Source organism: Lipotes vexillifer, unplaced genomic scaffold, assembly GCF_000442215.2.
Source record: "Lipotes vexillifer unplaced genomic scaffold, Lipotes_vexillifer_v1.1 scaffold1303, whole genome shotgun sequence".
In the NCBI taxonomy this organism is placed as follows: domain Eukaryota; kingdom Metazoa; phylum Chordata; class Mammalia; order Artiodactyla; family Lipotidae; genus Lipotes; species Lipotes vexillifer.
In genome coordinates, this window is record NW_006785848.1 from 293,998 (window position 1) to 309,449 (window position 15,452).

At 38.0% G+C, this 15,452-nt stretch overlaps 1 protein-coding gene across 1 annotated transcript; it reads right to left on the minus strand.

Moving 5' to 3' along the window:
• Positions 1 to 1,956: 1,956 nt before the first annotated feature.
• Positions 1,957 to 15,104, minus strand: GTPBP8 (GTP binding protein 8). The gene is made up of 6 exons (XM_007458155.1): positions 14,723 to 15,104; positions 12,834 to 12,932; positions 11,021 to 11,151; positions 9,897 to 9,996; positions 7,389 to 7,507; positions 1,957 to 2,108 (listed from the first exon to the last, which is right to left on the minus strand). Exons 1-6 carry the CDS (start codon positions 15,056 to 15,058, stop codon positions 2,018 to 2,020), a joined length of 876 nt encoding a protein of 291 aa, XP_007458217.1. The 5' UTR covers positions 15,059 to 15,104; the 3' UTR covers positions 1,957 to 2,017.
• Positions 15,105 to 15,452: the final 348 nt, after the last annotated feature.

Here is a 15,452-nt window from a genome sequence, read left to right on the forward strand (position 1 = left end):
GAAATTTCCCTTTCTCTTCTTTGTTCGCACAGCTCCTGGGGTTCAGCTTTGGATTTGGACCCACCTCTGCATGTAGGTTGCCTGAGGGCGTCTGTTCTTCGCTCAGACAGGATGGGGTTAAGGAAGCAGCTGAATTGGCAGCTCTAGCTCACTCAGGACAGGGGGGAGGGAGGGGTACAGATGTGGCCTGAGCCTGCGGCGGCAGAGGCCAGCATGACGTTGCATCAGCCTGATATGCCCTGTGCATTCTCCCAGGGAAGTTGTCCCTGGATCACGGGACCCTGGTAGTGGCAGGCTGCACAGGCTCCTGGGAGGGGAGGTGTGGTTAGTGACCTGTGCTTGCACACAGGCTTTTTGGTGGCTGCAGCAAAAGCCTTAGCATCTCATGCCTGCCTCTGGGGTCCATGCTGATAGCCACGGCTTGCGCCCATCTCTGGAGTTCCTTTAAGCCGCGCTCTTAATCCCCTCTCCTCGTGCACCAGGAAACAAAGAGTGAAGAAAAAGTCTCTTGCCTCTTTGGCAGGTCCAGACTTTATCCCGGACTCCCTCCTGGCTAGCTGTGGCGCACTAGCCCCCTTCAGGCTGTGTTCAGGCCGCCAACCCCAGTCCTCTCCCTGTGAGTCGACTGAAGCCCTAGCCCCAGCTCCCAGCCCCCGCCCGCCCCGGAGGGTGAGCAGACAAGCCTCTCGGGCTGCTGAGCGCCGGTCGGCACCGATCCTCTGTGCGGGAATCTCTCCGCTTTGCCCTCCGCACCCCTGTTGCTGCGCTCTCCTCCGCGGCTCCGAAGCTTCCCTCCTCCATCACCCGCAGTCTCTGCCTGTGAAGGGGCTTCCTAGTGTGTGGAAACCTTTCCTCCTTCACAGCTCCCTCCCACTGGTGCAGGTCCCGTCCCTGTTCTTTTGTTTCTGTTTTTTCTTTTTTCTTTTGCCCTACCCAGGTACGTGGGGAGTCTCTTGCCTTTTGGGAGTTCTGATGTCTTCTGCCAGTGTTCAGTGCGTGTTCTATAGGAGCAGTTCCACGTGTAGATGTATTTCTGATGTATCTGTGGGGAGGAAGATGATCTCCGCGTCTTACTCTTCTGCCATCTTCCTCCCCTCCTCCATTGTGAATCTTAATGAACCAATTATAAACTGTCCGATCAACTTTTTTCTCTTGCCCTTTGCAAATCACTTTTCTCACCTAAAACTTCTTTTTGGTCTTTAATTAGATAAAATGTTACTTCCTCTATGACAGGATGTTTTCTGTGATAAATCTACCTGTGAATTTTGGTATATATTTGAGTTGGTTTTGCTTTACAAACACACAGAATACGCAGATGTCCTTTGCACATTTTAATCTTCATAGCTTCTGAGGTAAGAGTTACAAAAGAAGTTCAGAGAACTCAAGTAATTTGCCCAACATCCAACATGTAATAAATATTAGAACTGGAACTTGAATTCCAGTCTTCTGATTCTGAACCCTGTGAAGGTGACTGACCCCACCCTGAAATAACTGGTACTTCCAGTATGGACTGACTGAAATTTTATCAAGAATAATTTGTTTTTATATTCAAATAAGGTCTCCTAAAAAAGATAAGTTATAGCCATACATATTAAAAATTTATCTTCAACCTATCTATTAGTGCTTAGCAGAAAAGTAGCCCCTTTTTTACCTAGTCCATTGTAATATTTTAATAAAATATACATAACAGACATTCCTTTAAAAGACAAAAACCCAATAAATAATATGGCAAACCTTGTCTACACAGTAGGAAACAGACTTTCATTTTATGGACCTCTATATGCTCTTGTTTGTCAGTTTGTTAAAAGAGGAAAAACGGCTGGTATCTCTTCTAATGAACAGCATAATTCAATCATGTATAAACCTTTCCCCCACTGCAGGCACAAATTCATTCTTTCTTTGGGAATATGCAGGTTTTAAAGCTGAAGTGATCCTGCAAGTTACAGATACACAACATTTAAAACAATGTTGAAATTCTAAGTCTTTAACTTCAGTTGGCATAGACAATTTTGAATCTTCAGCTAAACTGGAAGCCATTAGTCTCCAGATTTCCTGTTATATTTGCTATAAAGCATCTCAAGAGATGGATTCCAGAATAGGTCACAGCACTGTGAAAGAAAAAGAAAAAAAGCAAAATCATTTTCTTCAGAGGTAGTAACAGATCTGAATTCATCTAACTCAAAATCTGTTTACAGCCGGGCGCGGTGGCGTGTGCCTGTAGTCCCAGCTACTCAGGAGGCTGAGGCAGGAGGACTGCTTGAGCCCAGGAGTTCTGGGCTGTAGTGTGCTATGCCGATCGGGTGTCTGCACTAAGTTCGGCAACAATATGGTGACCTCCCGGGAGCGGGGGACCACCAGGTTGCCTAAGGAGGGGTGAACCGGCCCAGGTCAGAAATGGAGCAGGTTAGAACTCCCGTGCTGATCAGTAGTGGGATCGCGCCTGTGAATAGCCACTGCACTCCAGCCTGGGCAACACAGTGAGACCCCGTCTCTTAAAAAAAAAAAAAAAAATCTGTTTACAAACTCTTGTGAGTTCCATGTATGAAACAGAATGTCTTAATCTGTCCTACTTTTCCTCTCTTCCCCCAGCCTCTTGAAGTATTCTAAATCTGGAGATCCACATTATCGGATCTATGTCCTTCATGATTCTAAAAATTTCACATCTACTGTTTTGCCTTTTATTTTCCAGACTAAAAGTGTTTTTTTGTTTGTTTTATTTTTTATTGCAGTATAATTGACACATAACACTATATTAGTTTCAGGGGTACAATTCGATATTTGTATATATCACAAAATGATCACCACAATAAGTCTAGTTACATCCGTCACCATTTATAGTTAAAAAATATTTTCTTTTCTTGTGATGAGGACTTTTAAGATCTCTCTTAGCAACTTTCAAATATGCAATATAGTATTACTGTAGTCACCATACTGTACATTACATCATCCCCATGGCTTATTCTAGAACTAGAAGTTTGTACCTTCTGACCTTCACCCATTTCTCTTACCCCCAACCTCTCTACCTCTGGCAACCACCAATCTCTCCTCTGCATCTATGAGCTTGTTTCGTTGTTGTTTTAAATTCTATATGTAAGTGAGATCACACAGTATTTGTCTTTCTCTGACTCATTTCACTTAGCATAATGCTCTCAAGATCCATCCATGTTGTCGCAAATGGCAAGGTTTCCTTCTTTTTTGTGAATGAATAGTATTCCACTTGTGTATACACAATGATCCTTGAACAACATGGGTTTGAATTCCATTTATCCATTTATATATGGATTTTTTTCTATGGTAAATACTACAGCATTACACCTGGTTGGCTGAATCCAGGGATTCGGAGAAAATGTGGATATAGTGGGTCGACTATAAGTTATACTTGGATTTTCGACTGGTCCAAGGGCCAGAGCCCCTAACCCCTAACACTATTCAAGGGTCAACTGTATAATACCACATTTTCTTTATCCATTCCTTCACCGAGGGGCACTTAGGTTGTTTCCATATCTTGGCTATTGAAAATAATGCTGTAACAAACATGGGCGTGCATATACCTTTTCGAATTAATGTTTTCATTTTCTTCAGATATATATCCAGGAGTGTAGTTCCTGGATCACATGGTAGTTCTATTTTCAGTTTTTTGAGGAATCTTAATACTGTTTTCCTTAGTGGTTGCACCAATTTACATTCCCACCAATAGTGCACAAGGATTCCCTTTTCTCCACATCCTTGCCAATACTTGTTATTTCTTGTCTTTTTGATAATAGCCATTCTAACAGGTGTGAGGTAATATCTCACTGTGGTTTTGATTTGCATTTCCATAATGATGAGTGATATTGAGGATCTTTTCATATACCTGTTAGCCATCTGTATGTCCTCTTTGGAAATATGTCTATTCAGATCCTCTGCTCATTTTTTAATCTGATTTTTTTTTGCTATTGAGTTGTATGAGTTCTTTATATATTTTGGATATTAACCCCTTATCAGATATATGACTTGCAAATATTTTCTCCCATTCAGTAGGCTGACTTTTCATTTTGTTGATAATTTCCTTTGCTGTGCAGAAGCTTTTAGTTTAATGTAGTCCTATTTACTTATATTTGCTTTTGTTGCCTTTGCTTTTGGAGTCAGATCCAAAAACTGATCACCTACACTGATGTCAAGGAACTTAGGGCCTGTTTTCTTCTAGGAGTTTTATGGTTTCAGGTCTTAACATATTCTTCTGCACGTGGCTGTCCAATTTTCCCAGCACCATTTACTGAAGAGACTGTCCTTTCCCCATTGTATATTCTTGGCTCCTTTGTAAATTAATTGCTCATATACACATGGGTTTATTTCTGGGTTCTCTATTCTGTTCCACTGACCTATGTGTCTATTTTTATGCCAATACCGTACTGTTTCATTACTATAGATTTGTAACACAGTTTGAAATCAGGACGTGTGATGCCTCCAGCTTTGTTCTTTCTTAAGATTGCTTTGGCTGTCTGGGGTCTTCTGTGGTTCTACACAGCTTTTAGGACTGTTAGTTCTATTTCTGTGAAAAATGCCATTGGAATATCTTCTGTTTTGCTTTTTATTTCCCAGACTAAAATTCTGATTTCTTTAATTTGTTCTTTTTGTCTCAAAGATTCAATTACCATGATAATGTAGACCTTTTTTCATGATTTTTTTAAAAAAATCATCACCATTATTGTGTCTATTATTCGATCTATCTTACTGTATCCATCCATATCCTTTCATCCATTTGTCAGCATGGAAGTGAACACATGGTTTCTTGGGATATGTGGAATTTTATGGAGACACTATGATGTTTATGGATACATGTATGGTGTATACCTGTATATAAAACAGGTAAAATATTTTCTGCTGTATTACTAATTCTCTTTTTGATAAAGTACAGCATTTTAGACTTTTTGACCAAAGCTGCCTACTTGAGAACAGTCCATAATGATTCTCAGTTATAAATGAAGTTACACATGTACAGTTTAAAGGAGCGATACAAGTTGGATAGTCCACACACTAACTATGGCACCTTGAACTGATGTGCAACATTTCTGTCAACTCATATGATTTTCTTTGTCCTTAAGACTCAGTTCTCATTTGCTTGAAAACCATAGAAACAATTATATTGTGCCTACTTATATATTTCTTCCATACCATTTATAAAAACAGACTGATCCCAGAATCAATCTTTAGGGGTCTTTCACCAATTTTATTTCTCTACTCAGCTGGGGCAGAGTTCAGACATGAACTTAACTTTTGCCAGCAGGCTTAAAGGCCAAACCCTGTTGGACTACATGTCTACCCACACTTCCACCTTTCTCCTACCAAGATCATACAGGAAGACAAGGAAATAAAACCTGACTTACTTTATAATAATTATTCTGTGAGTAGGCCAAATCCTCTTTTGGAGGGATGTACTGGGACTTGGTCAAGCAAATAAAAGCAAGCAGTATAAATAACTCTACTTTCTGAATTGGGTTTTGAGAAGTACAGAGTACAACCTGACAACTTCCTGTATGTTGTCACTGTGGTATGGTGAACGCTGAAGTTCTTGAAAGCCAGCAGCCTCCTGCGTGTGTCTCAATTCTTAAGACCTTGAGTGCTGTGTGGCTTCTGCAGTGCCTTAGTCACTTAGTGATACAGTGGCAGTGATTCCAAGGTCATGCAGCAGAAAATGCTGGCACATCTAAAGAAGGGTACGCCTCTAAAAAGTACTGAGAATCTGATAGTTTGGGTTGTTGGCCTAACCCTGCCATTCACTGACTGACCTTTGGGAAGGAAAGAAACTAACATTTATTATGTGGCTAATGTGTGTACATGTCACAATGCATTTTATTTAATCCTTCTAACTGTCATATTTTTTTACTCAGAAAATGAAATAAGTTGCTTTTTTAAAAGCTACTGCCAAGAAGTGGAGGAACCATGCAAAACCATGGCTGTCTGACCCTGAGGTCCATGCTTTTTTTTTTTTTTCCATGCTCTTTCTATTTCAGCAAATACCTCTCTGTAACTCACTTCACTTCTCCGACTTGTAATCGTATCTGTGAAACAGGGATGCTTACTTTGTGGATCAATTAAGTGTTTTGAATGATCTAGTGACATAACCTCCCCCAAGACCATCTGTTTTCAGATAGCTCTAGTTGTTCTTAATGTCAAGCCACAATCTAGCTCAATTGATCTGGTAGCATACAGCTTATAGCAGTGTGAGACTACTGTTTGATCATTCCCTTGTTTTGAACACTATAATTCTACTAATGTAGCTCAAGAAGACACTGTCAGTTTTTCCCCAGTCCCATTATACTATTTAACTCAGCTTACAGTCAACTAAAACATTTTTTTTCAATAAATGCTGCTGTTAAGCCATAATTTGCCCATCTTACATTTGTTTTGCCTTTTTAGAGGAAGTCTCACTTCCTTCTTATTAAATGTTTAAAAGAAACAGATATATTTCTATGACAATGCTCAGAGCTCTAAGAAGAATTAGGATTTCATTCCTGACCCTAGGAGTTTCCACTGTATATATGGGACACAGACAAATGAACAGGATAAATACTTGAATGTAAGACAAGGGGGAAAAAACATTTTGTAGGAAAGAATGAAGATGGATTTAGACTGGCATGTTCATAATTACAAACAATTTAATTGTGATCTGGATTTGTAGGAAGTAGAATGACTGCTTAGAGGACAGTTTCATATACAATTAAGTGTTACTTGGTTTCATTATTTTCTCATAGAAATTATCATAGTGTCAAAGAAGTTAGAGTCAGAAAATCACAGGGAAGTAGCACTGCATTTCTGCTGGTATATAGGTTACTTACTGTACCCAAACTGTACACTGAAAAGACAAACTCATGTTTCATTGCTAAACCACATCTAATATCTCAAAAATTGCTGCTCATCCTGTCTGCTACTGATGCTTAATTCTAACTTATACGAAGCATTTCTTCTTTGCACATCGTCCTTTAAAAGGAAAATTCTTATCCTTCACAGCCTGAATGAGCTTTCTAACATAAAGATGAGTTGTTTTTCTTTAGAACTGAGAAAGAGATGGTAGTATCTTAAGGCTGTTGTTTAGTTGATTTAAAAAGTAAAAAGTAAAAAGTAAAAAGTTTTCACTTCTACTGTGGTCTAGGGTTGAAATAGGCTGAGGTAGAAAGATCATGAAGATACTACAGGGAAGATTCAGCAAGAATCTGCAGAAAAAAGAAAAGAATAGAGGGAAGAAAAAAATAAAAGTGTTGATGGGTTGTACCAATAAATTATGGCTAAGTGCATAGTCTTCCAAACTCCTTTAATTTTAAGTGATACCTCAGATACACTGATTTAATACTAAAGGTTGTTAGTACATAAAGTTAGATGTTAGTACATAAAGACAATTCAACTCTTACCTTACAGGAAACAACTGAGGAAAACATCCTTGTGTTTTAGTGTCAACAAATTTCTGGATCTGAAGGACTTGTTTTAAAAGATGTCCCTTGGAAGATTTGTCAATTTTTGTCAATACCATCTGTAGGAAAACAAATATTTAAGCATTAGAAATAAAGTACAGGTGACCCTTGAACAACATGGGCTTGAATTGCAAAGGTCCGCTTATATGCAGATTTTTTCAATAGTAAATACTACAATATTACATGATCTGTGGTTGATTAAATCCACAGATGTGGAACTGCCAATATGGAGGAACCCCGAATAGGGAGGGGTGACTGTAAGTTACACTTGGATTTGTGACTGCAAGGAGGGTTGGCGCCCCTAACTCCCACACTGTTCAAGGGTCAACTGTTATTTCTTACTATACAGTTTTATACATTTTAGTTACAAATTTCAATAACAACTAGGTGACCTATGTAAGTTTCTTAATCTCTCTGTACTTGTTTCCTCATCTATAAAATAAAAGCAATACCTCCTAAAGGAGTTGCTGAGAAGATTAAATGAGTTAATGTATGCAATATATAAAGCATACACTATATATGTTTGGTGTTTCCGATGCTTTAACTACATAGGGCCATAATATCTTTAATTCAAGACCAGTGAAAAGCACCCTGGAGTCATATTTGCAATTACCATATGCCAAATGTTTCATACGATCACTATATATCTTATGGTCTAAGATACAGAAGTGAATATTATTAGGTTGATCCATATAAAACTGCCAACTTATAATCATTTTTGAACTACATAATTGTTCTGCCTTATATGTAAAATTTAAAGGAAAAATGAGAAATCAGGCTATTTGTAGGTTGTAGCCACTAGAGTTACATTCCAAGCTATATTGATATATAGTTATATTCCAAGTAAGCCTAGATTCTACTAGGTTCAACAGTAAATACTTTGAATAATTTACTTACTCAAAGACAATTTATCAATACATACTAGAGGAAGGTCAATGCATGGCTGATTACAAAATCAATTAAAAAGTAAAAGCTTGAGGGCTTCCCTGGTGGCACAGTGGTTGAGAGTCCACTTGCCGACGCAGGGGACATGGGTTCGTGCCCCGGTCCAGGAAGATCCCACATGCTGCAGAGCGGCTAGGCCCGTGAGCCATGGCCCCTGAGCCTGCGCATCCAGAGCCTGTGCTCCGCAACGGGAGAGGCCACAACTGTGAGAGGCCCGCATACCTCAAAAAAAAAAAAAAAAAAGTAAAAGCTTGATGTATCTGTCAGAGGTTTTCCTAGGGAATTTCTATAAAATTAAATTTCCTGACTAATCATTTATGCTTTTCAGTTATAAAAAAATTAATGATTGTAAATTAACTATACTTCAATTAAAAAAAAATTAATGGCAGGAGTGAGAAGCAGAAAGTGAAAGTCTTTTTTCATAAAGGCAAATATGCTGATATTTAAAAGGAGACATAATTTCTCTATCACAACTTCTTTTCCAAAGAAGAAAGGTTAATATTTCCTTAAACTTAAAACTGAGAAAAATGTATGATTCCACAAAATGGTATCTATGATATCAAATTAGGAGTCACTTAATATAACTGGTTGCACAATATTTGGGCTTCTTTTTTTTTTTTTTTTTTTTTTAACTACATAGACTATATTTATCAATCCTGTGGCTCCTCATAACCATAAATTATCTCTAATGTTTCACAGGGCTTTTGCAAACCCCAAGAATTCCATAACCCCAAGAATACAGAAAAGTTTCTGACTGGTAACATGGTTTGATTTGCATTAAACTCCAAAACCACTACATTTTAGTGATTTTCTGACATTGTTTTGAAGCCAAATTATAGTCAGTGGGCTCTTTTCCTTAGAGAGGAACTTTAAGACTGCCATTTTATCTGGAAAACCTACAAAGCAAAATAAATGTGGATACCAACCTACCAATCTGTATTCTATTCTAGGGTAAACAACAGTAAGAACTGGTAAGATATTCTCATAAGAAGTTTTGTTTTCCTTAAGAATATAAACATCCTACTTATGTGTGCTGGAGCCTACTATATTCTTGTGATATTCTTAAATTCCAGATTAGTTTAGCAAATTTTTCAGTTGCAGTTTTGTTTACATTCTGATAAGTACTATCTGCCAAGCTGCTGTTAAGGAGCTACAAATGAGTCTTAGCAAATATTTATATTGTCATTTAAAAAAAACCCAAAAAACAAAGAAAAGCACTTAGGAACACTAAATGAACAGTTTAGAAAACTTTTACTTTGACTATAATTTTGAAAACTTAAAAGCTAGGAGAAGGAAAAGAGAATAAAAGTACCACAGAACTTATTTTAATATTAATGGCTGATAATTGAAAAGACTGTTTAAAAGATACTCCTTTATCTTTTGAGGAGGCAAGACCTACTCTTTCATTAAAAAGATGTACACATGTGCACATGCACACACACACACAGACACACAGGGAACTTGTATTTCTAATTGTAACTATGATTCAAAAGAAATACTTACCACATAAGGTAATGCAAATTCTTCACACATTTCTATGGCAATGTTGTCTGTTTTTTGAATTCCAACAACACTATCCACTAACAAAAATGTTCTCATCAAACTATAAGAATGCAGAAAAGAAGATTAACGGCAATATAAAATATACTCATTCATTTCTTCCCCCCAACCTTCACTATACTAAGAAATTTTACTTTGAATAATTATCAATTCAAAATTTAAAAACTTCTTTAATTAATTCTTTAATTAAATTTCTTTAATTCTCAATTCACTATGAAGTCCATCCTACAGTCCAACAGGTCTCAATGTTGTTTACATTCAGTAACTAAATTCATTAATATTAATTTATTTCAATAGCATATATTGAACATAAGATATTCTGCCTAGAACTGGATGCAAAGATGAATGAGACCCTTCCTCTAAGAGCTTGAACTCTAGTGGGAGAAAGAAACAGGAACCCAATTAACTATAAATTACCATAAAAATGTCTAAATTTTCAAATATTACTTTAAGACTAATAGATAACAGAAACCAAACACGTTATATTTTGTATTTTCTTTTGCAAGTATTTTATCTTAGTTTCTATGTAAAGATACAACAAGCAAGATACTTGTAAACACTTTTTTATTCTTCAAAAGGTTAACATTAATTTTTCTATATATTGTGCAATGCTTGAAACATAGACCTGCTACTTGACTTACCTATGGAGACAAAAAAAGGTAGTATTTACAGAGGCTGTGATGTCAGAAGTATTTTAAGGATAATCAGAACTTACTGAAGTTTATTTAAATCTGGTAAATATCACATTAACCAACAGTTTTCATTTTTAAAAATAGCCTGCTTAGAGTTTGGTATAAAAAAATTAATAAAGTCTGCTGAATTACTATTGATAGACTCAATTTAGGAAAACAATTGAATTTAAGTTTAAGCTAACTTACAGGAAAAAACTAAGCATGCAGTATATACCTTGCTCCTAAATACTGTATTGTAGAATATTAAGGGAATAAAGTGGACTTTCTAAAAAAGTCATTTGATAAAACTGAAGTGTTCATCATGTGTAGAATGTCCTAGTCATGAGAACTTTTGGGGGTTCAACATAACAATTAAAAGAAAAATGTTTTTCTTACTTCTTTCGTTCTTTTAGATAGGTTTCTACCATGTCAACAAAATCTTCAGGTGCTCTATAGCCATAACCTGGCATGTCCACCAATGTAAAATATTTTCCAACTTTGAAAAAATTCATTTTCTTTGTGTGGCCCTGATAAAGTAAATGGAAAAATAAAAGCTTTCTTAAAATATGTGCTTTACATATTTCATGACTCAAAACATTTTCTGTTCGATTAACAATTACTTATTAAAAGCATAAAAGTATTCTGTATATAACCCTATGCTGATGATGATACAGGAAAAGAAGACAGAAGACAAGTGGCTGGAGATAAGCTCAGATGATACTACTACTTCCCTCTAATTCATTTTTTAAAGAGAATCTATAGGATTTAAGAACTTTAGATTCCATATTAGAAATAACGTAGGCAAAATATTTTCGAGTCTTTGCTACTTCATTAGCTCCCTCTCTGTGAAAAAGTTATACTGTTCTAAATAGTACGACTGCATTAGTCAATATTCTCTGATGAACAGTATAACTCCACTTTAAAGAAGAATGAATTATGGCACAGATAGGTTAAATTAAATGCTTACTATCAGTCATACAAGTTTGCATAACACCTAGATGCAAAGCCTGATAGTTTACTATGCTTAGACTATAACTTTCCTAAAATCAAGATGTTTTGTATGTTTTATTAGGTGGGTTTAGTGCTTTCATTAAGCATTTTTTAAAAAGCATCTACAACTGTAAAATGTGCAACTAAAACTGATGTAAAGATGATAAAAAGTGGTTTATTCATGTGGTTTCGTGTCCACGGACATTATTAATCAGAAAAGGAAAGATTAAGACAAATAACTTTAAAAGTCAATTGTTTAGAACTTAGAAGAATTATTTTCAGAGGAAAGATTTTATATATGATGCTTAGGTTCCCAGGTAGCTTATGTGTCTACCTATAGGAAAATAATTTTAGAATTACAGATTAGGAATGTCAAGAATACATTTCTTCCATTGTCCTCTCCCAGCAGAAAGGGAACAACCCTACCTAGAAGTGAGAGTTTAGCTGGGGTATCTGGTGAGGCAGGGCAGGAGGGAGTAAAGCTAGAAGGGTTAACAAATGACTACAATTGTCAGGGATGGTATCAGGGAATCAACCATAGGAAAAACTGCGGAGCAAGAGAAGACCAGTGAAGCCTCAGGGAAGGGTTCCAATGCAAGGCAACAGGGGTAGTGAGCATTGGGTTGGTGCGAACATTTTGCCAAGGATAGATAATAAGGTGAAGAAAACTGAGGTGAGTTTTGAGGAGAGGATATCTTAAATATTGGTAGAGTCTGCGTTATTGAGAAGGAAGCAGAGGAAATGAGAAAATGACAGAAAGCTACTACAGCAGGCTGGCTGGGATATTAGGCACATAATTTGGCCCTGGGTAAACTGGGAATTGCCTGATGGGTGTACATATTTGAGTTAGCAAGGTATAAAAGATTACAGGAGGAAAAAATAATACACTTTAAAGCTGTTTTCTTTAAAATCGAAGTAGAAGTAGATGATCATTCTCAAAGAAGCAAATATAGAATGACACTAGAACAACTCTTTGGAAAAGACTGGACCAAGGAAGATTTCCCCAAGATACTGGCAAGACTACTAAAATAACTCCAGATACACTTTCTTTTCTTCAGAGAAATACACAGGCATTAATGAAATGTCTTACATTAGTACTTGTGTGAAAGAAATCACTTTTCTAGGAACTTAGCAATGATGGTTTCTTCTACCCCCCCAACATTTATTATTCATCTTAGTCAATTCAGAGATAGTTAGATATATTTTAAATTTAACATACCGGTTTTTTGGAGACTCTAACTTCAACCTCTGGGGCAAGTGAAAATAAAGCCTTTATTAGAGAGGATTTTCCAACATTGCTTCTGCCTATAAAACACACCTTATACAAGCAAAAAGAAGATAACTGAGTACTAGTTTATATATATATTACTATATAATGTATTAGCTGCAAAAATCTGTGAATACTACTCAGTCTTGCCTAACCATAAAAAGTGGCTTATAGTTAGTCAAACCTCAAATTCTAATAGATAGCTACGATCTACTAAATGATTTCAATGTGGCAGGTACTGTTTTAAAAGCACTTAACGTATTTTCTTATTTACTTTTTACAATATCTCTATGAGACTGATAATATTCATATCTTCATTTTACAGGTGATAAAACTAGAGGCAGAGAGAGGTTAAATAACTGGCCCAAAATTATACAGCCAGAAAGTGAAGAAACTGGAATCTGAACTCAGGGCATCTACATCCAGAACCTGTGCTTTTAATTACACTATGCCACTCAAGAATATCTGCAACATTTATTAAGAATTCCATATTTACAGAGCTTTTTATTTTGTGGTACGCGGGCCTCTCACTGTTGCGGCCTCTCCCGTTGCGGAGCACAGGCTCCGGACGCGCAGGCTCAGCGGCCATGGCTCACGGGCCCAGCCGCTCCGCGGCATGTGGGATCCTCCCGGACCGGGGCACGAACCCGCGTCCCCTGCATCGGCAGGCGGACTCTCAACCACTGCGCCACCAGGGAAGCCCCTACAAAGCTTTTTTGAAGGTACAAAGTAGACGCGTTTCAACAGAACTGGCTCTGTGTTTGGAACCCCATTTCCCCACACACTCTCAAAGTACACCATAACACCATTATAATTACTCCTTTCTCATGACCTTTCTTGTTCCAATTAAGCTTTTCTCCTTTAGTCTGAATGTAGAAAGCAACAAAATATTTCTAATATTAACGATTAATACACGTGGCTCGTCTTTTGAATACAGTATTGAAGAGGGTACATTTCCAATCTGTGCTTCTAAATGAGGGCGGTACCGCCCCCTGAGGTGTTTTAGAAATTTTTAAGGGCATTTTTGGTTATCAATAGGATTGGGTGGCATTTAGTGGGCAGGGGCCAGCAATGCTACACATTTTGCAAAACTGGGGTCAGTCCTTCAGAATGAATTGATTTGGGTCCTGCAAAAATTTCAAATGCTCTCCCAGATTAAATCCAATGATGACATACAGATAATAAAACTGAATTAAAAAGCCAATTACACAAAAAGTCCAGTAATTTATAAAACTGAAAATCGATGCTATCTCAAAATCATTAAGTGATTTATGTACTCTTAAATTATTAGAGCAGTTCTAAATATATTAGCAGAAAAGTTTCAGTGCAGTGGTACCATTATCACAAGTATGTAAGGAGGTCAGAGCCTTCATTTAACAGACAGAACAAAATAGTAAACTGCAGGACATGAATAAAATGCACACTCACTGAATTTCACTTAAGTTGTTTTAAAAAATCTTATACATTATTGCCATCTATATATAAATTTTTTTTGCCACGATAGGAAATTTAGATTGGGTGAAAATTACGTACTGATAAGAATCACTTCATTTGTGAAACTACTATACTTTTCATATTCTTCACTTTGTCTAATTTGTCTCGGCATGTATTCTCTACTGCAATTAATTAGAAAAAAAGATAAATGGTTAATTTTTTAAACGCCTTTTAAAGTCTTTTATATTCACTATCAAAATAATTAAAACTATATCTGCTTACTTTGTTATAATAATGATATGCGTCCCCAGAAAGCTAGTAAATCTCTCCGGTTTGCTGACAAGAAAGAGATGACAGCAAAATCCCAGCCCAAGTCCTCAGCACCCGCATCCGGCTGCCGTTCTCACCTCCGGGCGGCGGAGGTCCGGGGCGTGGTCGAGACGCACGGCGGAGCTGAGGTACTCGATGCGGTTCCGCGGGGAAGCCGTGAAGATGCTCTCCGCCCTCGCGATGTCATCCAGGCTTGGGTCGAAGATCTTCAGGTGAAGGTCGGGCCTCGAGCCCGGGACGAAATGCTGCTCTAGTTCTTGCAGTGGGAACACGAGCTTCGGCAGTTGCTTGCTTGGCAGCCGTAGAACCTCCGCGAAGGCCTTGGACGTGCAGTAAGCTCGTCTTCCGCTCCCCAGCTCTGCCCCCATCGCAAACAGCCGGCCCACGTCAAGCCGCAGCCGACGTGCTGCCATTTTCCTCTCCTAGAAGCCCCGCCTCGGGCCTTCGTTCCGAAGGTCTGAACTGCGCGTGCGTGACCCCGCTCCCGTTACGCCTGCTGGGAATTGTAGTCTCCGCTGGCCTCGCTGGTTCCCGCTTAAGCTCTTGGCGTACAGAGAGCTGGAGGCAGGTGTTGCTTCGCAGGGGGAAAAAAGTTCACTGGGTGCCTTTCACACTCTGGCCCTGACACCTGTGCCTTTGACTTGTATGTCGCTGTGGGGAGGCTGTTTAACGATTTTCAGAGGTGTAGAGACATGTCTGGCTGTGTGAGCCTTGAGGCTCAAATGAAGAAGAAAACCTGTGCAGCTCTGGTGGGTTTCAGGCCGGTTTGATCTTGACAGTTTCTGGTTGTCTCACGGACGTTGACGT